The sequence below is a fragment of the Giraffa tippelskirchi genome, chromosome 5, assembly GCF_054371585.1.
Source record: "Giraffa tippelskirchi isolate mGirTip1 chromosome 5, T2T-mGirTip1v1.2.pri, whole genome shotgun sequence".
Taxonomy (NCBI): domain Eukaryota; kingdom Metazoa; phylum Chordata; class Mammalia; order Artiodactyla; family Giraffidae; genus Giraffa; species Giraffa tippelskirchi.
This window is the reverse complement of record NC_137279.1, coordinates 28,027,608-28,049,863: the sequence shown is the minus strand read 5'-3', so window position 1 is coordinate 28,049,863 and position 22,256 is coordinate 28,027,608. Positions and strand designations below refer to the sequence as shown.

Genomic DNA, 22,256 nt, shown 5'->3' with positions numbered 1-22,256 from the left:
AGATACTATCAGAATTGAATTAACCTGTGGGACACCCAGCTGGTGTCATCAAATTGCCTGGCATAGGAACCTCCCCCACCACTTTTGGTGACCAGAGTGTCATGGTCTGTGCACGGATTAGAAAAGAATTTCCAGACATGAGGCAGAATGAGAGGAGAATAAAGTCTGTTAGAGTGGGAGATGCTGTTAGAACAGCGGGCCGGCTCAAGGGAGAGCTGATGTTGAACAGGGGTCCGTAGTCCATTTTTATAGCCAGGGTTCAACGAGCGGGATAGGGGTCTTGCGGGTCATTTGCTGATTGGATGAGGCAAATGGAGTCTTTAGGTCCTCAGGAGGATCTGAAATTCGTTAATAGTTACTACATGGGGGAGGAAAGGATGATAAGGGCCTGTCCACTCCTGCATTCCAGGACCCTCTTTGATTTTTTATCTGTTCTTTCGTCCTTGGGACACCGCACAGAGCAGTGTTTCGTGTGAGCAGTCTCACAGGAGAGACACAGGAGGGTAACCTGGGTTTTCTCCATACTCAGTGATGAGGAAACACCTTGGGCCAGGCTCGCCCACCCGGGGTGGGCAGGGCAGCCGAGAATGCCACCTGACCTTGCTCATCCTGGGTGTTTTGGTCTCCTTCACTCAAAGCCTCAGTCCTCGTAGTCCCCACACCCCATCTCTCCCCGCCACCTGCAAACCCTCCTCAGAGGGTCCCTTCCTCTCCACTCTAGGTCCTTTTTCTTATGATGCGTTGCTGTCAGAAATGATCCCATTTACCCATCTAGATGTTTATTGTCCGACCCCCTTACTCTCTCCTCTGTCCCCCAGCAGGAGGGGTGTGTGTCACTGTACCTGCCTGGGGATAGGCAACACTAGCCTTGAGGGCAGGATGGCTCTGAGCAGAGCCTTTAGGGCCCAGGTTCGCCACTTAACTAGCTGTGTGCTTACCGACCAGTCACTCACCCTCTATGTATCTTACCAAGCTCAACAGTGAAAGAGGGTCCTCCTGGCACCCCTCTCAGGATGGACACATTTTGGAAAAGTGCTCAGAGGCCTGAGCAGGGTGGTGCCTGCAAGGGGCTGTTGTTCCCAGAGGCCAAGTCTCCTGTCCAGCTCCTCCTAGTGAACTGCGGGTGGCTGCACTAGATCCCCGTTCCTGGAGGGACAACCTGCTTGCCACCCCCATCTTGGGCTCTGCCTGCAGGAGCCTAGGTCAGGAGAGATGCTGGCAGGAGTGACTGGCTCTCTCTGACTGCTCCCAGCCACTCCCATGTGGGTGTTCTACTGAAAGCCCAACCAGGCAGGTTCATGACACTGCCAGGGGATGGGCCAGACCAGGGAGGAGCAAGCCCTGACCCAGGTCAGTGGTGGCCATGTCCAAATGACCTCTAGGAACATTCTGGGACCCTCATTTCCCGGTTCATCACTTTCTCACTCCCTCTGTTCCCCAAAGGCGTCAGGGTAAAGCCCTAAGCCCCAGAAGCATTCGGATTGGTCTTGGGGGGCTGCCAGCAGGTGAGGAGGCAGGAGGAGCAGGGGTCTGAGTTTTCACAGTGGGTGGGAACACTTTAGGAGGAGAGAGCAGGCTTCAGCCAAGATGGACTGCAGAGTAGCCTTCAGTTTGGGAAAGGGAGGCCCCTGCGGGCCAGACTGTTGGTCAGCATTCTCTGACCGGCATTTGACCTGACCAGGAAGGCATCCCTCACGTAGCTGGAAGCCCCTCAAATGCCATCTATTTGTGGCTTGGACTCTGCTGTCTGGCAGGAGACATGTGACCATGGGGCTGTGGTATTTTTGGCAATGGGGGTGGGGCCTGTGCGGTGAGCCCTGCACCATGCCGCTCTGGGACAGGCAGCTCGGATGCCCAGCTCCGCTGCCCCGGCTGGCTGTGGGGTCCCAGGTACAGTACTGTCAGCCCCTCATTCCCACCCTAAGGGATCCTAAAGGGGACAGCCCCTACAGGGGGCTTCCCTAGGACCAGAGAGGAGGACAAGGGGCAATGGGTCAGGAAGCCACAGTGCCCTGGTCTTAAGGCACCTCCATCGCAGGACTGGTCTGGCCAGTGGCCTCCCACCTCTTGGGTCCAGCGGTACCTGACCAAGGGCCAAAGGGCAGCCCCCCATCAGGGGCTGAGAGGCTAGGGGCTCCCAACCAAGTAGGGCTGCCTTGGTTCAGTGAGATGTAGGGAGGAGGGCTTTGTCAGCTGGGCGGTCTGGGTCAGGGGCACAGACTCTGACGGTGGCCCTAGGGGGCCAGTGGGAACCAGGAGGCTCATTCTGTTCTGGGACCTCCTGCCCAGGCAGGGGCAGAGTCAGGCTCTCCCTGATGACCCCTGAGTGGGGTCTGGCAGCACTGGTGTGACCTTGGTAGGCTCAGAAGAAGCCCGGCAGCCTGTCTCAGCCAAGGCTGGTGGAAGGTCATCCCTAAAGACTGGTCACCTGCTGGACACCACGGCCCTTCCCCCCATGGCCAGCTGCCACCTGGGGCACGTTGGGACAGTGCAGGACTATCACTCAGGTGAACTGAACCCTAGTGGGTGGTCCTTGAAATGGGCTTTGTTGCATCAAGTTGGTCTTGGTACTAGCAGCTCTGCAGGAAAGCTGGAGGCTGTCTTAGCAGAACAGAAAACACACACCTTGAGGAGGGAAACTTCTCCTGGGGATGAGGAGCCCTGTGTTTTAATGAACCTCACTGACTCGAATGCAGGACTGTAGCAACGTGTCCATGTAACATTACCATTTGCACTCAATTCAGAAGCAGGGAAAGCAGGAGGTTTGGATGCTCCAACTCCAGGAAACAGCACAGCTTCTCTTTGGAATCTGTTTGTTCTGCTCTCTTTCAGGACGGAAATGGAGGTCTGGCCTCTGGGCCAGGCAAACCCGAAGGGGCAGGTGGGGTGGTGGCAGTGAGTGCGGGCCGGGGCCCTGGGCCTGGGTCTGTGAAGAACCTGGTCTGTAGCTCACGTGCCTCTGCTGACCCAGAATGGAGAACTTCCAGTACAGCGTTCAGCTGAGCGACCAGGACTGGGCTGAGTTTTCAGCTGCTGCTGAAGAGTGTGGCCTCCTGCAGGCCGGCCTGGCCTCTGGGGATGAACCCTTGTCTAGCGACACTGACCAAAGGGACAGCAGTGGCAGCAGCCCCCCAGGACCCTCACCCCTTCTCGAGGGGCAGCTGGCTCCCAGAGGAAGTAGCTGGCCCAGCTTTGAGGAGGAGGACAAGGCTGCCACCAGGCAGCTGGTCAGCAGGTCTTGGCATGAGCCCATGCTGGCTCCAGAAGACGGTCAGCAGACGCCCAGCACGTCCGCACGGTCAGAAGCTCGGCTGTCCCTCAGCCCTGGTGCCGCCCCTCCCGTCCAGGGCTCATCCCTCCCAGGGCCAGTGTCTTCCAGAGACGAGATGCAGAGACTTCTGCAGGGGCCAGCCTCCCGGGGCCCTGCCCCTACTCCTGCTGGTGACCCCGGTGGGAGTCCTGAGTCCCCTGGCCGCAGTGCTGCCCCCCAGAGGTCCCCTGGCAGCCCTGGAGCCCCGCCAAGAAGCCCTGGCCGAAAGAAGAGGCGAACTGCAGGCACCAAAGCAGGTGGGCGCTCGGGTGGCCCAGGCCCTGCTCCCACCCAGCCGGGTTCCCCACTGCTCACAGAGGCCAGGCCTGAGGACAGCCTCAGCCCTCCTGGGTCCAGGGGGAAGGGTCTCCCAGCAGGAGCAGCAAAGCAGACAGCAGGAACTGGGCAGATTGAGCTGGGGCCAGAGTCTGCAGGAGCCCCTAAGCAGGTGGCCAGACAAGGGCCAGGTGTGGATCTGTCTACGCCTGTCCCTACCACTGAGCAGGGAACAGACCGACTTGGAATAAGCCCCAGAGCTGAGCCATGCGCTGTGTCCATGTCTGACCCAGAGGCTCCTCTAGATGTCACGATTAAGTCAGATGTGACTCTATCCACACCTGCCTCCAAACCTCAACCTGATGAGTCTCAGTCTACACCTGCCTTCAAGCTTCAACCCGATGAACCTCAGCCTACACCTGCCTTCAAGCTTCAACCCGATGAACCTCAGTCTACACCTGCCTTCAAGCCTCATCCCGATGAACCTCAGTCTACACCTGCCTTCAATGCTCAACCCAATGAGCCTCAGTCCACACCCACCTTCAGTCCTCAACCCGATGAGCTTCAGTCTACACCCGCCTCTGAACCTCAACCCAATGAACCTCAGTCTATACCCGCCTCTGAACCTCAACCCGATGAGCCTCAGTCTACACCCACCTTCAAGCTTAGACTGGATGTGGACCTGCTTGTGCCGAGCCCAGTGGTCCAGCCAGAGGTGGATTCATCTATGCCTGCCTCAAAGGCTGTACCATGCACAGCTCTGCCTCACCTTGTGCTCAAGGCTGGGTCTGATGTGGGTGTGTCTACACCACCTGCTCCCACACCCCAGGCTGGGCCTGACATGGTGGAAGCAGAGGTTGTTCCCGTGGCCAAGCTGGATTTGAGCCCTATTCAATCTCTAGAGGGGCACCAACAGAAGCCCAGAGAGAAGCCCTCAATAGATGCCCCTGGACACCACACTGGGGAGCCCCCTCTAGGCCCCATCCAAGCACCCAAGAAGAAGAAAGTGCGATTCTCCATGGCTGTGCCCAGCTCCAAAGAGCCAGGGTCAGGAGAGGCCTCAGGCCCACCCTCTCCAGCCACAGCCCCCAGGATGGCAGCTGGGGGCCACAGAGGTTCTGGAGCCTGGGACTCTGTGGCAGTTGGGCCCCGAAGCCCCCAGCCTCGGATTCTGAAGCACCTGCCCCCCCCTGCCCCCTCTGCCTCCATGGGGCCAGGGCCCAGGAGCTGCTTTGCAGTGACCCTCCCGGAAGCCTATGACTTCTTCTTTTGTGACACCATTGAGGAGGAGGACGAAGAGGACAAAGAGTCTGAGGGGCCAGCAGAAGCTGCCCAGGCTCCGGCTGAAGTCCAGTGGCCGGATGTGTGCGAGTTCTTTTTCCAAGACAGCCAAATCCAGAGGTCGAGGCACCAGGAGGGCCGCTCCCAGGCCCCACCCTTACAGGCTGGGCCTGTGCCGGCCCCTCCACCTGGAGACCCCATGCCAATCTCCATCCCTGAGGCCTATGAACACTTCCTTGAGGAGGACAGGTCAGGGGGCATGCTGGGGCCAGCCGCCCTTCTCCAGATGCAGGCCACAGAGCCCCCCAGGTCAGTCCTCTGGGGAGTGGGGACTGGCACCCCACCAGAGTCTAGCCCAGCCACAGTGGAACAGCTCACCCTGGCCATCAGGCAAGCAGGTGTGTGTTGCGGGGATCTCCTGGTCTGTCTAGGACCTGGGAACACACTGTCCAGGGAGTTCAGGCAAGAGGGCCATCGGGGAGGGACAGGCCAGGATCCTGGGTTGTGAGCTGGTGGGGGGACCTCAGGGATGATGGCTCAGGAAGGGCCCCTCCCCCTGCCTCCTCCCCCACTCCCAGGAGACAGGCCAGGTGGGGCAGCCCCAGCCAGGCAGGGGTTGGCTCCACGGCGGCTGTCACCTTGTGTTCAGCTCCAGACAACAGCAGCGGCTGCCTGCAGCCTGTAGCAGGCAGGTGTTGGGGCATCCCCAGCTCAGGCTGCACTGCCTGCAGGTCAGGCTCACATTCCTTCTAGAAGATATTTTACAAACCAGGAAACAGTGCCCCAGATGCACTTGCCCAAGTCAGCCTGACTCAACTATGCCACACGCTACCCTGGGTCTTGGGACAGAGGTGTCACAGGAACGACGTGACTCAGGATAGACGTGGCCAGGGGAGGTGTGTCTGAGTGGGGGCAGTAGGAGCTCAGGCCATGCTTCTCTTTCCCAGTGGCACCCCGGGGTCCCCTCACCTCATTCACCTTCAGCCAGAAAGACATGTGCATGGTGTTCGTAGCCTTTGCTACTTGGGCTGTGAGAACGTCAGACCTGCATGCCCCAGACGCCTGGAAAACAGGTTTGTGGGGCTGGGGTGGGGTGGGCTGGTGTCCAGAAGTCCAGTGGAGGGGCAGTGGTGTCCAGTCCCAGCTTCTGGGCTAGCAGGGATGAGCGGCCCATGGGGAGGGGCGGGTTTCTCCCCTGACTGATTTCCTGCGTTGCGGACCCACCCTCACTCTGCCAGCTTGCCCTCGTCCTTTGAGAGTCAGCCTGTGTGGATGGAGGGTGGTGACCAGGCCAGAACAGAGCCGGCACTCAGGAGGTCTGTGCTTCTCTTGCAGTTCTGCTGGCCAACATTGGCACCATCTCTGCTATCCGATATTTCCGCCGGCAGGTGGAGCGGGGGCACCACAACCGCAGTCGCAGCCCCAGCCCCAGCTCCAGCCCTAGCCCCTAGGACCCAGGCTTGGCCCAGGAAGACGCAGGACAAGGAAATGTCCACAGGTGCTCAGGACAAGGCGCTGCCCTCAGGCCTTGCCCTCTGACTCTTTGTGTTCTGCAGTGTCTAAGAAGGAGTCTGCGTCCTTGGTCCTGGCTCCCCTGGACTCCACTGAGGGTCTGACCAGTGGCCAAGGCCGAGGCTGTGCTCCACACTTGGGAGCGGGGAGATTCTGGAAGGCTGGGTAGGTAGGGGCCGAGCAGGAAGCTGGTTAGTAAGGTGGCCAGGTTAGCAATAAAAAACACAGGGCGTCCAGTGAAACTTGAATCTCAAGACATTCAGGATGGGACCCACTTATGCTAAGGAACTGTTTGTGGTTTATCTGAAACCGGAATTAACTGGAATCCTCATCCTATGTGGTTATGCTTTGGAGGGAGGGCCACGACAGGGCACTGGAAGTTAGAGGGGTTCAGAGCAGCAGCAAAACGCCAGCAGGAGATCCGGGCAGGGGGCAAGGGCAAGGAGGCAGAGGGCCTCGAAGCTGGGCAGGGGCGGTGTCCCAGCCTCTGCCCTATTTACAAGAGGCTGGGCCGGTGGAGGCCTCTGAGGCTTCTCTGACCCCGGAACCCCAAGGGTCTGGTCAAGGCCTCCTTGGCTCCTGCCCAAGACAGTGAGCAGGTACCCAGAGGGGTAGGTGTCTGTGGGCAGGGCCTGGAGCCCCGTCTCTGGGGCGCCCTGGAGGAGCTGCAGAGATGGAAGGCAAGGGTATCAGGTGGAGGGACTGGACACCTGGCTTCGCCCAGGGCTGAGAGGAGCTGGAGATGGGACAGGAAAGTGGGCGGGGCGCAGGCAGTGGTGGAGCAAAGGGTGCTTGGGTGGGTGTCCAGCCCTGGAAGCAGCACACGCAGGGTCCCCAGGACGCAGGAGACTACTGGCTGCTGTGGACAGGACGCATGGACACACAGCACCAATAAAACCTCCTCTTTCCTTCCTGTTTGGTCTTTTGCCGGTTTCTGCCGACCAGTTAGTCCCACTTACACATGCCCAGGCCACCCTCCTCCCTCTGCTCATCATGTCTCAGACCTCGCTGACCTCTGACCCTTGTGCCCTCTGGTTTCACATACTCTGACCCTCGCTAACCTGACTTTCTCAGCCCTCTGACCTTTATGCTTGTGCCATCCTCCTCCTCCCAGGTGAAGCCGCTGCCCCAAGTCCCCTCCCTGATTCCTTCCCTGAGAGGCAGGCTGAGGTGTGACTCCTCTGGGTGTCCAGTCATCTTGGCCAAGGTGTCCAGAGCCCAGGGTAACTCAGGGTTCCTGAGGCTCCCTCCACCTGCTGGGGTCAGACCCAGACTCGACACTGCCTGTGGCCCCACAGACAAGTCCCAGGTCCTGTTGCGGCCCCTCCTCCAGGGTCAATGCAGGCCGGTGGTCCCCAGAAGCAGCTGCTGGGGGCCATCAGATCCACTGGATGAGCCCCCGTTCAGGCTCTGGTGCTCCTCGAGGCCCCCGCTGCTGGGAGGGTGACAGAGCTTTGTCCTGGACACTGCCGTAGCCCCTTGGGGGGCGGCCATCTGGTGGGGAGGGCGGACATGCATTTGTCTTCAGGAGGTGACACCCCGAACTCTCCCAGAAGGGGGCAGGGCCCTCACTCACCTGGGGGAGGTGGTGAGGGGTCGGGCGAAGCTTCTTTCTCAGGGGAGACCTGGGGACCCCAACCACAGGTCTGAGAGATGGGCCCCAGGAAAGGGGGCTTGGAGACCAGTCCAAGAACCTGCCTGACCCCACCCCCTCTTTTTCCTCCTGGGCCCCCCTCCTCCCCACCGCTCCCTTCTTGCCACCACGCCCAGTCCATGGTTTCCACCCACCCTCCTCTTCCCGTTTCCATCTCTCCTGCTCCCTCAGGGTCCCAGAAGGCCCCACGCGATTTCCTCTCCCCGACAGTACCCCTTGCCCAGGGTGGGGGCTGCTACTCACAAGCTGAGGGGAGTCTGGGGGCCGGGGCCCCCAGCCCTTGATGGAGGCACGATGGTGCCGAGAGGCTCGGGCCCGCGGGACTGCCTTCTCAGAGAGTAAGTGGGGGCCGGAGAGTCCACATCTGGAGTCAGAGACAGGCATGGACACGGGGACTGAACGGAACGGGCTGGAGGGCTCAGGTCCAAGCGAGCTCTGCATCACACTGAGGAACTGTCGGGAGAGCACTGGTGACCGAGGCCCCCTGAGAGGCCCCTGCCCCAGAAACCCCCTTAGCCTCCCACAGTGGCCTGAGCAGACCTCAGGCTTCAGGTACCCTCTTAGCCTCAGGCTGTGGGCACATGGGCTCTTTCTGTCACCCAGCAGGGGACTGACCTCATCCAGGCTCTGGACTTCTGTGATCTTGCGGTGGGAAGTGGCAGGTGGTGTGTAGGGGTCAGCGTAGAGCGGGGAGTGGGGTGTCTCTAGAGAATGGTCTGGGGCCTCAGGGCCGCTGTCCAGGCTCAACTACAGGCAAGAGACAGGAGACACAGCTTCCTGGGGCTGGAAGTGGCCAAGCCCTTCCTTCTCTGTGCAAGAGGCCTCTGGTGGTTTCAGGACTGAGGAGGCCAGGGAGGTGGAGGGTGGGAGGGAGCGGAGGGTCATGCCCAGAGCCGGGGTCAACATGCTGGCCTACCTTGGTCAGGTCCAGGTGTAGCAGGGCGGCTGGGCCAGGCCTCTCAGCCCGGGCCTTGTTCCTGGGTGATCGGCTGCTGCCGCCCCGTCTCAGCTTTGCCCTGTGCCCACCGATGTTGGTGCAGCCAGGGTTGGCTTGCTCCTGTGGGGACCAAGGACCTTCCAGAAGGTTTCCTGGGGCCCTCTCCCATACAACGGTTTGAAGCTACACAGAATCCCTTTCCCTGAGGAACTAGGGTCCTACTTGCCATGGGGTCCCCAACACAAACTTGCCTCGTGGTCCTTTGCCCCCGTTGCCCATTACCCGCTCCCCCAGAAACTCACCGGTGGGGGCTGGGCCGGGCAGCCTGCAGTGGATGGTGCTGAGGACTCAGGGAGGGAGTGGGTGGTGCAAGTAGAAGGGGGCGCCGGGCACCCTGAGTCCCAGCTGGTCCGTGCATCGGAGGAGAGTGAGCCTCGGCCACTGACCACAACCTGGGCAGCCGGCGAGGTGTGAGGGTGAGCCAGGTGGCAGGACCCCCTCCCCACCTCCCTGTGCCCAGGCCCACCCGCCTATTTTACTGTGGTCCGGCAGCACCTGCCCTGCTGACTCCTTACCTGTGTGGATGTCCGCAGCCCTGGGAGGCTCTCAGGGCCGGGTGGTGGGGAGGCCCTGTCCCCGTGGCAGACTGTCTGCAAGCAGAGCAGCCAGTGGCTGTAGTCCTCGTAGCTGGCACACACCACACGGATGGTGTTGATGAGACGGCCTGGGGCATGGATGGATGCTGTGAGGGAGCCTGCCCGGCAGGGTGCTCCTTGCAAGGCCCTGGTGCAGAGCTAGGTGCTCACCCAGGGGCTACAGCCCCTCTCCCAGGCCTGGGTCCCACCCACCTTCAATCAGGAAAGAGCGGATCTGCTTCTCCCTCTCTTCCAGGTTGATGTGGATGGCGCTGAGCGGGAGCTCCCCCTGCAGGGCGTCCAGGGGACAGGGCCTGAGTCAGGGAACAACCCCTGACCCACCACCCCAGCGAGACCTCCCGAGTTGGGCCGGCACGTGAACACCAGGCAGAGGGCAAAGCAGTTCTGAGGCCAACACCTTGAGGGAAGCCAGGCACACCCTGTGTGTCCTAAAGGGGTATCTTCACCTAGGCCCCAGGTGGGGCTTTCTTCAGCCAATGTCTGACTCAGGACTGGTCGGGGACTGGTCCCCTGGGCCACCCACTAAGATGGGGGTGGGTGGGAAGGGATCATGAGGAAGCCGCCTGTGTTTCTCCATGACTGAAGGCCATGATCACCCCCAGAGTAGGAGGTACCCTGATGCACAGGATGGACCCTCATGCCTATGCCTACACCCACACACGTACACACACACAACCTTCAGGCACCAGGAAGATGCCTGCTCAGAGGTACAGGCACCTTCCAGGAGCACTGTAGGCCCCATGCTACCCCCAGGTGACTGGCCTGCTGGTGGCTGCAGACTTGCTAGCATGATACAGGGTGCTGAGGCAAGGTGCCCACCCTCCTTGCCCACGTCAGGCTGAGACTAGACTGACCAGGACAGCAGGCTGGGTGGGTGGGGCCACCTGTTCCAGCAGGCCCCGACATACAGGTTCCTCGTAAGCCATTGCCCTCTCCCACCCCCATGAGCAGGGCGCCTCCCTGGGGTGGGTCTGCAGTGGGGAGGGACCCACCTTAAAGCAAAGCCCATCTGCTTCCTCGGAGAAGATGGCCAGGGAGGTTGGGTACAGGACAAGGAGCCGGTCCCACTGCTCCTGCAGGGAGGTCACAGGGCGGAGTAGGGTCTCCGCTGGCATGCACCCAGGGCCTGGCCCCACCTGGAGCCTGCACACCGCCCCCACCTCCTCCCACCTTTGTGCCCCCACCTGTGAGGGCAGATGCTGCAGCTTGACCCTTGAGGCACAGATGGCACTGCCCATCACCTGACGCCCTGATGCTGTCCGCAGCCGGGTTAGCCTGCGCTGTAGAGTCCAGGGCAGCGTGTCCTCAGCAGGGCCCTGGGAGGAAAGGGTCAGGGGCAGGTGGGGGAGGGGGAAGGGAAACAGGTGCAGGGTTCCCAGCACTGACCTGCAGGGGTTCTGGGGGACAGCGAGGCACCCCTCTCACGAGGGCTATCTGCTTCTCCAGGTGGTAGAGCCAATGGCCCAGCTCAGCCTGGCTGGGGCAGAGCACGAGAAGTGGGGCGGGCAGCGGGCCTGCGGGGGAGGGACAGAGTGGGCTAGGCCAGGGCCCCACAGGAGAGGCCCCTCAAGGGTTGGCAGGAGCCACTGATGACCACATGCACAGCTCTGGAGGCCCCCAGTCCGCTGTCCTCCACCCCAGCCTAGCACTGCACATGTGCCCATCAGAGGAAAAGCCAGGACCCCTCAATGTGCTCAGAGTCCCACCAAGGTCCCAGGCCAGGTCAACAGCCAGGCTCACTGAGCAGCCTTAGTGCTGTCGCCTTGTCCAGAGGGCAAGGTCAGCACAGGCAGCACCACCCGTTCTCCCACACACCTGTGATCTGGAAGGCGTGATCTCTAGACCCCTCAAGGGGGCAGACACTCAGCTCCATCAGTGGTAACAGCCCCTGCCAGAGCATAGTGGGAGAGAAGGGCTAGGGCCCCTCTGCCTCCCAAGGGTCTGCTCTCCCCCTCCCCCAGAACCTCCCTCTGCCCATCTCCCCGCACCTGGAAAGTGAGTCCTTCGGGACCATGGGCCTGGAAGTAGAGGTGGGAGGGGAACAGCTCCAGGTAGCAGTCGCTGATATTCTAGGGGAGAGAGAGGCCGGCATCTGAGGACTCGGGGGCAGGCTCCAGGGTAGCCTCCCCAAGCACGCCCCCCTCCAGCCCGGCCCCCACCTGGCTGTGCTGGAAACGCAGCTGGACCTTGGCATAGTGCACAACCTTGCCCAGACTCCTCACTGCTGCCCGTCGCCGCCCCTCCTTGAACACACTCAGGAAAGGCTGCTCCAGGATTTCTTGCTGGCTCTGCAAGCCTGGGATGTTCTAGGGTGGGGGAAGAGCTCAGGGGAGGGGGCCTGACTGGTGACCAGCGGCCTTGGCCCACAGTCTCACCATACATAGGTTAAGAACACACACACAGCATCACATGTGTACAGAACCCTGTACACACACAGTCTCTTCACGTGACAACAGTGCAGAACACACACACACACATACACACACACAGCCTCTACTGGTCACAGAACTCTGTGGTCTAGTGATGGAGTCAGCAACTTTTCAACTCATCGGAAATTCAATGCTTAGCTTCACTAATTCCTAACTGTGTTCCCTTATTTTGGTTACTATGCTGTTTAAAGTCCCTTAAGTCATGTCTGACTCTTTGCGACCCTATGGATTGTAGCCCACCAGGCTCCTCTGTCCATGGGATTCTCCAGGCAAGAATGCTAGAGTGGGTTGCCATGCCCTCCTCCAGGGGATCTTCCCAACCCAGGGGCCCAACCTGCATCTCCTGCAGCTCCTGCCTTGCAGGTGGATTCTTTACTGCTGAGCCACCGGGGAAGTCCTATTTTGGTTACTCAACCTTCCAAATCCTGTTGGTCAGAGGGGTTTTCAGGTGTTCAAGTGAGACGATGCTCAAAACCCTCCCACACCTCAGCGTCAGCTGGTACTGGCTGAAAACTTGGCTCTACGGAGAAAGGTTAGGGTCCACGGGGTCACAAAGTTCAACACAACTGAGTGAATGAACAACTACAACAAACTGAGAAGGGGGCTGCCGATTTGCAGTATTTGCCAGTTTGCTGGGTGTAAGTATTCTCATCACAGCCTGTTAAGCGCCACACTGCCACATACCTCCATCTCCCTCTCAGCAGAGGCCAAGGTCCTGGCAATGGCCAAGGGGTCCTCTCCCCTCACTTCAGGCATCTACTTATTTCAGGACCTTTGCTCCTGCTGCCCTCTCTGACTGGACCACTCAGCCCAGCCCCTTCTCACCTAGTCCAGCGCTCGGCTCAGACCCCTTCTCTTGAGCTCCTGTCTGGGTGCCCTTCCAACACTCCAGCCTCACTGACCCCTGCCCATTGGTCCTCCTTTACATTTCACCTTAGTGCTAGCCACATCTGGTGTACTGTCTTTTCCTTCTTTATCTTGTCATCTGGCTTTGTCATGGATGAGAATGACATGAGAACAGGGATCTGTCTATTTGCCCCTTTGCTGGGCCAGGACTTAGGACAGGCCTGGGTGTACTAGGGCTTCAATGCCTGTCTGCTGAAGGGAGGGAGGGTCAGTGTCCACCAACAGCTGACTCTGGCACATAGAGAATCCTCTATAAGCAGGGGTTTGATGATCAGAATGGGAGCCATATCAGGACAGGTGCCCAACTGGGGCTGGAGGGGCTGAAATCTGGGGATCAGGACACACTGGGGAGCTGGCAGGGGCTGGTGTGCCTTGGCCAAGCTGAGCCACCCCTTGGGCAAGCCCAGGAATGTGAACAGACAGACTCACAGCTTCCGGGCCTCTCTGCCTCTGGGTGGGGCCCCCTGCACCCACACCCAGTGTGGGGAACGATGCTGGGATGGGACCTATGAAAAATAGGCCACAGAGCAGGAAGGGCCACACAGCTGGCTGGTGGCCTGGGCTCAGGCTTGGGGCCGTAGTAGGGCAGGTTCCCACGTGGGCACAGAGCCCACCCCCTGACAGGGAAGGGGAGTGCTGGCTCCTCCCCTGGCCCCACCCCCCAAGGTTCAGCAAGCCTAGTCCCCTCTCCAGCTGCCATGTCCTGGCACGAGAGGACCACCGGGACCACATGATGTGCCCTGGACCTGCACGGAGGGAACTGAGGGCTGAGATGTGGCCACATGGAGGGATTCTGGCCAGGGCCTTGACAGAAGTGCCTTGTCCACTTCTCTGAGGTAGCCTGGTTTTTGAAGGCAGCACAGGGCACCTAGGGAACCCCAGGAAGAAGGAGAGGGGACAGGCCCGGGCTTCCCAGCCTGACAGGATCACTTAGAAACATTGCCTGGGAGCTGACACCAGCAGCTGTGAGGATGGGTGCTGGCCAGCACTCCCCGCACAATCATAGACGTTGTTCCTGGGGCAATAGCCTAGAGGCTCATTTCCCTCACATGCCAGGGCCTCTGCACACAGAACCTCACTCCAGCCCTTGGCGGCTGCGCCGGGTTAAAGGGCAGGTGTCTCTCCCCCTTGGTCAGCAGGTATTCAGCTCAAAGTTGGCCCAGCATATGCTTGGGAGCCCTCCTTGCTGTGTGGCGTGGGGGTACAGGATGAGGCAGGGGTGGACCCCAAGGAGACGTCCCTTGGAGAAACCAGGGCCAAGGGTAGTGGAGAGGCTGGCTCACTGAGTACAAGAAGCCCGCCCCTTACTCTCTTGGAGCGACAGTGGTGGTAGGGGGTGGTTCACAGCCCCATCGCCCACCTGACACCCACGCCCACATGGCAGCACAGACACACGTGCTTGTCCAGCTTCACGTGCCCAGACACGCTGTCCTGCACCAGGGTGTGGGGTGGGGGGTGGACACCAGGGCCTCAGGGAAGGGCTGGCACGTGGCTGGGCACAGAGGCCCCGCCCTGCCGCCCCACTGACTCAGTGCTGGGTCTCAGTTTCGCTCTCCGCTCAGACTTTCGGCCTATGAGCTCCCCAGGGCGGGGCTGCACCTACTTCCTCGCTGTGCTCTGGACTTGACTCTCCTGGGGCCGACAGGGAAGACCCTGGGCCCAGTACAGATGGGACACACATGCAGTCACACGCAGACCACTGCTACCACACCCCTCCGAGCCAGGGCACGCTACCCAGTCGCTCACCGTCCCTGGGATGTAGTGGAAGATCTTGTCAGCAGTGGTGTCCCCGTCCGCACCAGTCTCGGTGCCAAACAGGCCAGCCAGCTTCCGTGCGCCGTCCTCTCTGGGGACAAGGGAAGGGGGCGGCTCACAGCCTGGCCCTTGAGGCAGATCAACGGAGATCTTGCGACCAAGCGGCCATGGCCACACCCCGTCCCCCTCACCTATTTCCCTTCAGCGAGGGCTTTCTGGAAAAGGAGGCCCGGAGCCTCCTAGGGGCCTGAGGGATGCAGTGGCTGTTCCCCATGGGTGGCAGTGGCAGCTGACCTGAGTAGAGCAGGTCGACAGGTCTGGGTCCCTCTGTCCCGAGCCTCCTGCCCCACCTCCTGGGGCGGGGCTCTGGGCCAGCCAGCCCTGCACCTAAGGACTGGGGAGGCGGAGTCTTTCTGGAAGGGAACTGGCCCCTGAGCTGAGCCTTTCAGCTCCCTGCCCAGGGTGCTCCACACATCAGCCAGCCTGGGGGGTAGGGGAGGGGGAGGAAAGATTCCTCCTACTCACAGCCCAGTCAAGAGCCCCCAGTACAGGATGGGGCTCAAAGGCCATTGCATCAGACTGGGGGTTGCCTAGGGTCGGAGGGCCGGAACAGAGCTCTCTGAGCCCAGCGACCCCGCTCCAGACATGTGAGCGCACATCCTGTTTCCACGTAAATGCCAGCCTCTGAGTCACCATTGACTGTACGGGGACATGTGCTCACTCTCAGCTGTTGAAGCGGGAGTCTGCAACTGGGGAAGGAGGAACTAGGACCCTCCTGCAGCCTCCTCTCTGCCTCTGTCCAACCCTCACGCCAGGTCAAGATAAAGGGTCCTGAGGCTTAACCAGAATCCAGATTTCAAGAGAGAGGGCATAACCCTCCCAGGTGTACCTGGGACTGGTGAGGTCAGGAGGCATGCCATGCAGAGCCTGGGTAAGACATGGGCCAGCACAGCCCTGCCCCTGGATGTGAGGGCGCTGTCTCAAAGCCCCCAGATGCCAACACAGAGCCTTGGCTCGGGCACACAGCCACCCCAGGTCCCCCTGGCCACCCCAGACAGGACCCTGAGAGGCAGAGATGGACACTCAGCCACAGGCCCGCAGAGCCCAAGAAACATGTTTATTGTTCAGGTGGCTCATATTGCTGTGTGGGGTTGGCAGCGGATGGTGCCCAGCTCAGTGCAGGATCCAGAAATGACACCACAGCCATGGGAAGGAAGCCCAATTTGTGCCCTCCCTGGGAGAGTGCTTGGCTGGGCGAGGCAAGGGTGGTGTGCAAAGCACAGGCTGGGGGGTCTGCACCTGACTCAGAAAGCTCCCCCCATAACTTCCCTGCATCACCCCTCGGTCCCTCCAGGTCTGCAGAGTCCAAGTTGGCTCCTCACCCACGGGGAATGCCAGTGTCCACCCCATTGCTCCCCAGGGCCCTTAGTAGGGTGGGAGGACACCCAGGAGAGCAACTTGGCCCCAGAGATAGGACACTTGAAGAGTAAACGAAGAAACGGGCAGCTGCAGCCTGCTCAACATCAATCAATAAATTAATGAGTGAATAAATAAACGGCACACACAAACACTGAGAAAGAAACACAGTAACGCCTGGGCTAGACGCACGGTGGACGGACGGCGCCGGATATCCCTGGTGGGGGCCAAGCCCCGCCCCACGAGCGGGGGAGGGAGGTGCTGGGCCCTGGGGGCTTAAGGCACGAGGGAGGCCGCCAGCTGGCCTCTGTGCAGCCGTGCCACTGGGTCAGAGGCTGGTGGACGACACAGACAGCGTGGGCGAAGAGGGCGGAGGGAAGTTGAGCAGCTCCAGCACCGCCACGCCCACGCTGCTACGCCGCGTGAACATGCAGGACGCGGCCACCCACTTGTTGGTCCTTGGGTTGTACTTCTCGATGGAGTTGAGGCTGGAACTGCCGTCGTTGCCCCCCACGGCATACAGCCATCCATCCATGGCCACCAGGTCGTGTGTGCTCCTGGGGGCAGGGTGGAAGCGGAGGAGCAGGGGGTGAGGCCAGGGGTGACGAGGGGACAGGGCCAGGGTCTGTGGCCACTGGAGAAGCTTGGGGGTGCTGCCATGGGAGGCATCTTTGGGGCGGGGCCTTGGCGATGCAGAGGGCGGGGCCCTGAAAGGGGAGACTCAGGAGGGAGGTGGGGGACAAGCTGTGCAGGGGTGAGGCCCTGTCAGTTGGGGGACCAGAGGGCAGTGGTGGTGACAGTTCTGGGGGCCCGTGCACCTTCTGATGTTCATGGGCGCCACACTCTCCCAGGCGCCTGCCTTGGGGCTATATCTCTCCACAGAGTTGAGGCAGCTGGTTCCATCATTGCCACCAGCCACGTAGAGGGCCCCCTCTAGCACCGCCACGCCTGCCGAGCTGCGCCGGCTCAGCATGGAGGCCACAGGCGTCCAGGAGTTCACCTGAGGTGGAGGGATGGGCTGGGGGCAGACCCACCACCAGCCTCCCTCCACCTCCACGTGCAGACCTCTACTCCAGGGTGGGGAGTCTGTGAGACAGCGTAGACATAGAGGGATGACCCTCTGGGGCACAGGGGTGGTCAGAGTGTTGACCTCAAGCACCTCTGGGGAATGGGGATATGTGATTGGGCAATTTCACACCTGGGGCTCATACTTCTCCACAGTGGCCAGGTGTGATGAGCTGTCATAACCACCCACGGCATACAGGTTTCCATCTGCAGGGAGTCAACACACTCATGGTACACCTGTTATGTGTGAGAGTCCCTGGGGCTGGGTGCTACACAATGCAGTCACCCACCAAGCATGGCCACGCGAACGTATCGCCTCCGTGTGCTCATGGCGGCGATGGATGTCCACGTTCCCGTCAGGGGGTCATAGCGCTCAGCACTGTAGACACCAGGACTGCGGCTGACCTTGAGCAGTGGAGGAAAGGCAGTCCCGGCCCCAGGACCTGCCCTCCCCTGAAGAATGACTAAAATTCCATGCTAGGCAGTCATGGAGGCTGACCCCAGAATCCCACTGGAGCAGGAAGCAGGGCCATGCTGGGTGGACATGGGCCACGGGCTGCCTGGACAATGCTGAGCAAGTGTCCACCTGGGTCCAGCCCCTGCCCTGGGGGAAGGACCCCAGAGAGGAAAGAATGTGCCACTGGGCTGGCCAAGGTATTGGGGACCCTGGTGACCTCAGGCAGGGTGCCCCTTGGCTCCTCTCAGGCAGGACCCCTGCAGTCCTGGTGCAGCCACACCTGCTGAGCCAACTCCAAAAGGCCACCCGGCCCTGACCCCGGCCACTACCTGTTGAGGCAAGAGGCCCCATCGTAGCCACCAGCTGCATACAGGAGCCCGTGCAGGGCAGCCACACCCAAGCAGCTGCGCCTCGTGCCCATGGACACCTCCGGCTGCCAGGTGTTGGTCACGGGGTCGTAGGACTCTACGGTGGCCAGATCTGAAGTCCCGTCGTAACTAGGAGAGGGTCCGCTGCTGGTCAGGGCTGGCCCAGTGGGCACATGCCAAGCTGATGACCTGGGACCAGCCTCTAGTCTTACCCGCCCACAGCATACAGCCGGTTCCCCACTGCTGCCACGCCCACCCGGGCTCGGCGTGTGGACATGGAGGCCACCACGTGCCAGCGGTCAGTGCGCGTGTCGTATGCTTCACAGTCCCCGTGGATGGCGAACAGGCTCCCACCACCTAGGGATGGGGAGGTGACAGGGCAGGACGAGGGCCCAGGGAGGTAGTTGGCTAGGAGGCTCTATCACATCTTGAGATTGAGGGCCTGGAGGCTCCCAGGGCGAGTGGGGCGGGGACTGGTGAGTGGGTCACACCACGAGGGATGGAAGAGCAGATGTGGGGTGAGTACAGGATGGAACTGGCACAGGGTTGGGAAGCAGGGCTTGTGCTGGTCTCATGGGTAGGGACACGGGGCAGGGCTTGGGGGACAGAATGGGATGGGACAGGTGGGCATACCCACAGCAAAGAGCACAGGGCCAGCGCCTTCGCAGCGCCGGGGCCGGGTGCGGCTCGTGCCCAGGACACCCCTCTGCTCCGGCAGCAGGTGGAACTTGAGGGCCTCGATGAGTAGATCTTTGCAATCTGGGTGGTGCCGCACCAGGCTCTCAGCATCCACATGGCCCAGCAGAAAGTCCCGGCTCAGCAGGGGCAGGCGGACACACTTCATCAGCTGGGGTGTGGATGCTATAGTCAGGTAGCAGGCCCCACCCTGAGACCCTCTCAGGTACCCTGGAACCTTCTTGAGACACACGCCTGCATCACCCCTGTGGGGTTTGTGGGCACAGAAGAGCCCAGACACAGCTGGGTCCTCAGCCATTGCCTCCCCTCCTGAGCACCATGGGCCCTGTCCCCCCGCCCCCCGGGCCTGGCCTCACCCGAGGAACGTGCTGCCTCCGGGCATCCACATCATGCTTGACCCAGCTCAGGACGGCACGGTAGACGTCCTCCTCTGAAGGCACGTTCAGGCTGTCGCTAGAGACCAGTTCCAGCACCTGGGGGTGGGGACCCTCAGACCTGAGATCTGGGGAGGATCTTGGGGCCCATGGAGCCCTGAAGGTGCCTGGGAGGGAGAGTCCAAGGGGCTCAGTGTTCCTATGAGGACGGGCCAAGCAGGGTCAGGAGCCACAGGTCCAGTTCCTGGGGGCCAATTCCAGGGTCATCCTGGGGATGTGGAACCAGGGACTACTGGGGTAGTAGGTAGAATGTGATCAAGGCAGGAGAGCATCAGGAATCAATGGTGAGTGCTTGGGTGGAGTTGGAAAATGGGGGTGGTTGTGTCCAAGGGACCGTGGTTGGGTTGGAATGTGGGTCAGAAACTGGGGATAAAGGTTGAGAGACAAAGGACCAGGTCTTTAGGGTGCAGATGATGGAGCCAGGGACCAAGGCTGGCTCTGGGGTCCAGGAACTGGGTCAGGGTCAGGATCCGGGTCAAGGTCCAGGCTGTTCCCCAGCTACCACGTTACCTGCTTCAGTGGCAACAGCATGAACTCCTCGGTCTTGGCCACGTCCACGAAGTGCTGCAGCACGTACCTGTGTGCCGCCTTGAGCAGGTCACCGCAGGAGTGCGTGTCAGCGAAGCCCCGGATGCCCAGGCAGTTGGAGGGGTCCAGCTGGCTCAGCAGGAACTTGCAGCAGGCGTCTCGGACGCCATTCAGCTGCAGGAGGCTGGCGGCTGGGAGCAGAGTCTGTGAGGCAAGGTGGGAGAGAGGGCCAGGGGAGCAGGGGCAGAGAAACAGACGTGAGGACTGAAGGAGTGGCCACACTACAGAGGATGCTGGGGGTATGGGGTGAGCAGAGGCACCGGCACCGTGGCAGCATGGGCTGTGAGGCTGAGGCCGCCACACCTGCACGTTGCCTTCTCCCACCACAATTTCGGCTGTGTATGCAAACTGCACCAGCTGGTCCAGGGCCTGAGGGTCGATGTCATGCAGTGTCACGTGTGTCTGACGGCTCTCACTCATCTCGTCTGGGGAGTGGGGGTACAGGACAGCGAGTCAGGCTGGGGCCCACACCAGGAGAGCTGCAGAGCCGCCCAGCACCCGGACCTGATGGGCTGTACTTGCTTGTGAACATGGCGTGGAAGTAGGGGCTGCAGGAGGCTAGCACCACCTTGTGTGCCCGGATCTCCTTGGCGGCTACGTGTAGGACGATGTCACACAGGAGGCCGCGCTGTCGCATGCGGCTCATGGCCACAAAGGCGTCGTGGTAGTGCCGCTTGGAGTTGTGGGACACAGCGTGGCCCTCGCGGCTCAGCAGCTGCATTGTGCCTTCCATGGGGGCTGTGGGCCGGGCCTGCCGGGGCCGGGCACGCTCTGCCTCAGGGCTGCACATGGGCAGTGACCCGTCAGGGTGCACTCTGCACAGAACTGCTCACCCACCTTAGAGACTTTGGTCAGGGCCTGGGCAGCCAGGAGGCCACCTTCCCCCCAAGCAGCCCGAACCAAGTTTCCATAAAGGACCCATGCCCCTGGGGACCCCATGTGTTCTCCAGGCGCCACCCACTCTGCTGCCTTACGGCCTCCTCAGAGTCCAGCCAGACTCTGCTCCAACCTGCTCCGCGCTCGAGATCGGCTCCCAAGCCAGACCCCGGTCGTTGAACCTGTACAGCTTCCTCTGCCACGATCCCTGCTCAGGCACATACTTCCCTCCGTCCGGCAGCCCCCGTAAGAGGCCGGCTCCCTAGGCCCTCCTCAGGATTAGGCTCTCTGTCCACCGCTGGCCACCCTTCCCGCGCCCCCGTCGGAGTCCTGTGTCCTCCGCACGGGCTGCGGGAAGTGCACGAGGTGAACTGATGCGTACTGGCCGGGGGCCCTGAAGCGGACCCCTACACCGACAGGCAATGTAACCTCTTTTGACCCTTAACCCCTCATCCTGCAGACAGGCCGCGCGAGTCTTTGAGCTGCACAGCCGGAATTCAAGGGCGGCGGGTGGGGTCAGACCTCCGGGAGCAGCCACCTCGGGATGCCCTGCCCCGCGCCGGCTGTGTGCGCGGATAACGTAGGGGGCCTGGACCCTCCGCGGTCCGACGAACCCGCAGGGCGCCAGGCCGCCCGTCCCGGCAGTCTGCCAGGGTGGGCGCGCCCCTTCCTCCCTCCTACTCCGGCCCTGGTCAGTCACTAACCCTAACCCCCGGCCCACTCACGCTGGCGGCTGCGGCGGCGGTGGCGGCGGCGGAGCCTCCGGCGCGGGCCCGGGGCTGCCGTGCTCTGGACTTTGCGTCCTGCCGGCCGGGCGCTCGCTGCGCGGCTGCATGGGCTCGGCCGCTGGCCCGCCGCCGATCCGCGGAGGACGCACAGACCAGCCGATGCCGGGCGGCTGAAGGGCTGCTCCGCGGTGGCGACCGGCTCGGCGTCCCTCGATCCCGCCGCTTGCCCGCAGCCGCTGTTTCTCGGCGCCGCCCGCCCGGCCTCCCGCGCTCTCCCGCTGTTTCGGGGACGCTGCCTAGCGGACGAATCCTCTCAATGTTTTGGGGCTCCGTCCTCCTCCAGGAAGCCCCCCGGGCCGCGCCCGCCGCCTAAATCTGAGAACCCTCCAAGATCTGCCCGCGTCACCTCCTTCAAGCCTTCCCGGGCCCGGAAACTTCTGGTGGCCGAACGGCCCAACGTGATTGCCCGGGCTGCGTCAGCTTGCCTCTCTCCAACGCCACGCAGGCCCCTTTGCCCGTCTGGCCTCGACTGGATGCTGGTTGCGGAGTGGGAGAGCGGGTGGGGTGCACGCCCTTAGGGCTGTGAGGTCCCCTGTCTTGGGATCTGGCTGTCCAGGCCTGCGGACCTCAGCCATTAGACGGGTGGAGGGAGGGGAGGGCATAGGTTGAGTTCTCCATCCCTTCCTTCCCCAAAGCAACTGTCCAGCCTCGTGGTCTTTGCACCAGCAGGTTGTTCCACAGACCAGGCAGAGGAAAAGTGGCTGTCCCTGCCCGGGCCGGCCTGGAGACTTAGGCAGATGCCTTAGTAACTAGAGTCCCAGGAGTGGACTCGCTGGACTGAAGTATCAGTCATCCTCTTTCAGGGAGATTTGGCCAAACTGGCTTCAATAACAATGCTTGAATCTTTCCGCT

At 61.5% G+C, this 22,256-nt stretch overlaps 3 protein-coding genes across 16 annotated transcripts; 1 reads left to right on the top strand and 2 right to left on the bottom strand.

Annotated features, from left to right (window-relative positions):
• The first annotated feature begins 1,809 nt into the window (after positions 1 to 1,809).
• PERM1 (PPARGC1 and ESRR induced regulator, muscle 1) lies at positions 1,810 to 7,292 on the top strand. 3 transcript variants are annotated; one of them, XM_081488137.1, is made up of 4 exons: positions 1,810 to 1,890; positions 2,833 to 5,176; positions 5,815 to 5,940; positions 6,203 to 7,292. In XM_081488137.1, exons 2-4 carry the CDS (start codon positions 2,973 to 2,975, stop codon positions 6,309 to 6,311), a joined length of 2,439 nt encoding a protein of 812 aa, XP_081344263.1. In that variant the 5' UTR covers positions 1,810 to 1,890; positions 2,833 to 2,972; the 3' UTR covers positions 6,312 to 7,292. The 3 variants fall into 3 exon arrangements, with proteins under 3 accessions (XP_081344263.1, XP_081344262.1, XP_081344261.1); XM_081488136.1 differs by having other exon boundaries at positions 2,833 to 5,265; XM_081488135.1 differs by having other exon boundaries at positions 2,833 to 5,271.
• On the bottom strand, positions 7,272 to 15,064 carry PLEKHN1 (pleckstrin homology domain containing N1). 4 transcript variants are annotated; one of them, XR_014053152.1, is made up of 16 exons: positions 14,908 to 15,064; positions 14,708 to 14,807; positions 11,786 to 11,932; positions 11,615 to 11,695; positions 11,442 to 11,514; positions 11,013 to 11,140; positions 10,811 to 10,942; positions 10,619 to 10,699; positions 9,819 to 9,894; positions 9,546 to 9,694; positions 9,273 to 9,422; positions 8,950 to 9,090; positions 8,649 to 8,780; positions 8,277 to 8,397; positions 7,956 to 8,004; positions 7,272 to 7,873 (listed from the first exon to the last, which is right to left on the bottom strand). XR_014053152.1 is itself a non-coding variant. In XM_081488145.1 (16 exons), the coding sequence occupies exons 1-16, from the start codon at positions 14,988 to 14,990 to the stop codon at positions 7,758 to 7,760; spliced, it is 1,848 nt and encodes a 615-aa protein (XP_081344271.1). In that variant the 5' UTR covers positions 14,991 to 15,064; the 3' UTR covers positions 7,272 to 7,757. The 4 variants fall into 4 exon arrangements, 2 of the variants coding, with proteins under 2 accessions (XP_081344271.1, XP_081344272.1); XR_014053153.1 differs by having other exon boundaries at positions 10,811 to 10,906; XM_081488145.1 differs by having other exon boundaries at positions 8,277 to 8,486.
• Positions 15,065 to 15,814: 750 nt separating this feature from the next.
• KLHL17 (kelch like family member 17) lies at positions 15,815 to 21,562 on the bottom strand. 9 transcript variants are annotated; one of them, XR_014053150.1, is made up of 12 exons: positions 21,342 to 21,562; positions 20,263 to 20,522; positions 20,044 to 20,165; positions 19,663 to 19,884; positions 19,075 to 19,191; positions 18,656 to 18,869; positions 18,235 to 18,379; positions 17,984 to 18,151; positions 17,488 to 17,576; positions 17,331 to 17,404; positions 16,951 to 17,218; positions 15,815 to 16,689 (listed from the first exon to the last, which is right to left on the bottom strand). XR_014053150.1 is itself a non-coding variant. In XM_081488144.1 (12 exons), the coding sequence occupies exons 3-12, from the start codon at positions 20,158 to 20,160 to the stop codon at positions 16,461 to 16,463; spliced, it is 1,557 nt and encodes a 518-aa protein (XP_081344270.1). In that variant the 5' UTR covers positions 20,161 to 20,165; positions 20,259 to 20,522; positions 21,342 to 21,562; the 3' UTR covers positions 15,815 to 16,460. The 9 variants fall into 9 exon arrangements, 6 of the variants coding, with proteins under 6 accessions (XP_081344270.1, XP_081344266.1, XP_081344267.1 ...); XM_081488144.1 differs by having other exon boundaries at positions 16,951 to 17,132; positions 20,259 to 20,522; XM_081488140.1 differs by having other exon boundaries at positions 16,951 to 17,132; positions 17,488 to 17,591.
• Positions 21,563 to 22,256: the final 694 nt, after the last annotated feature.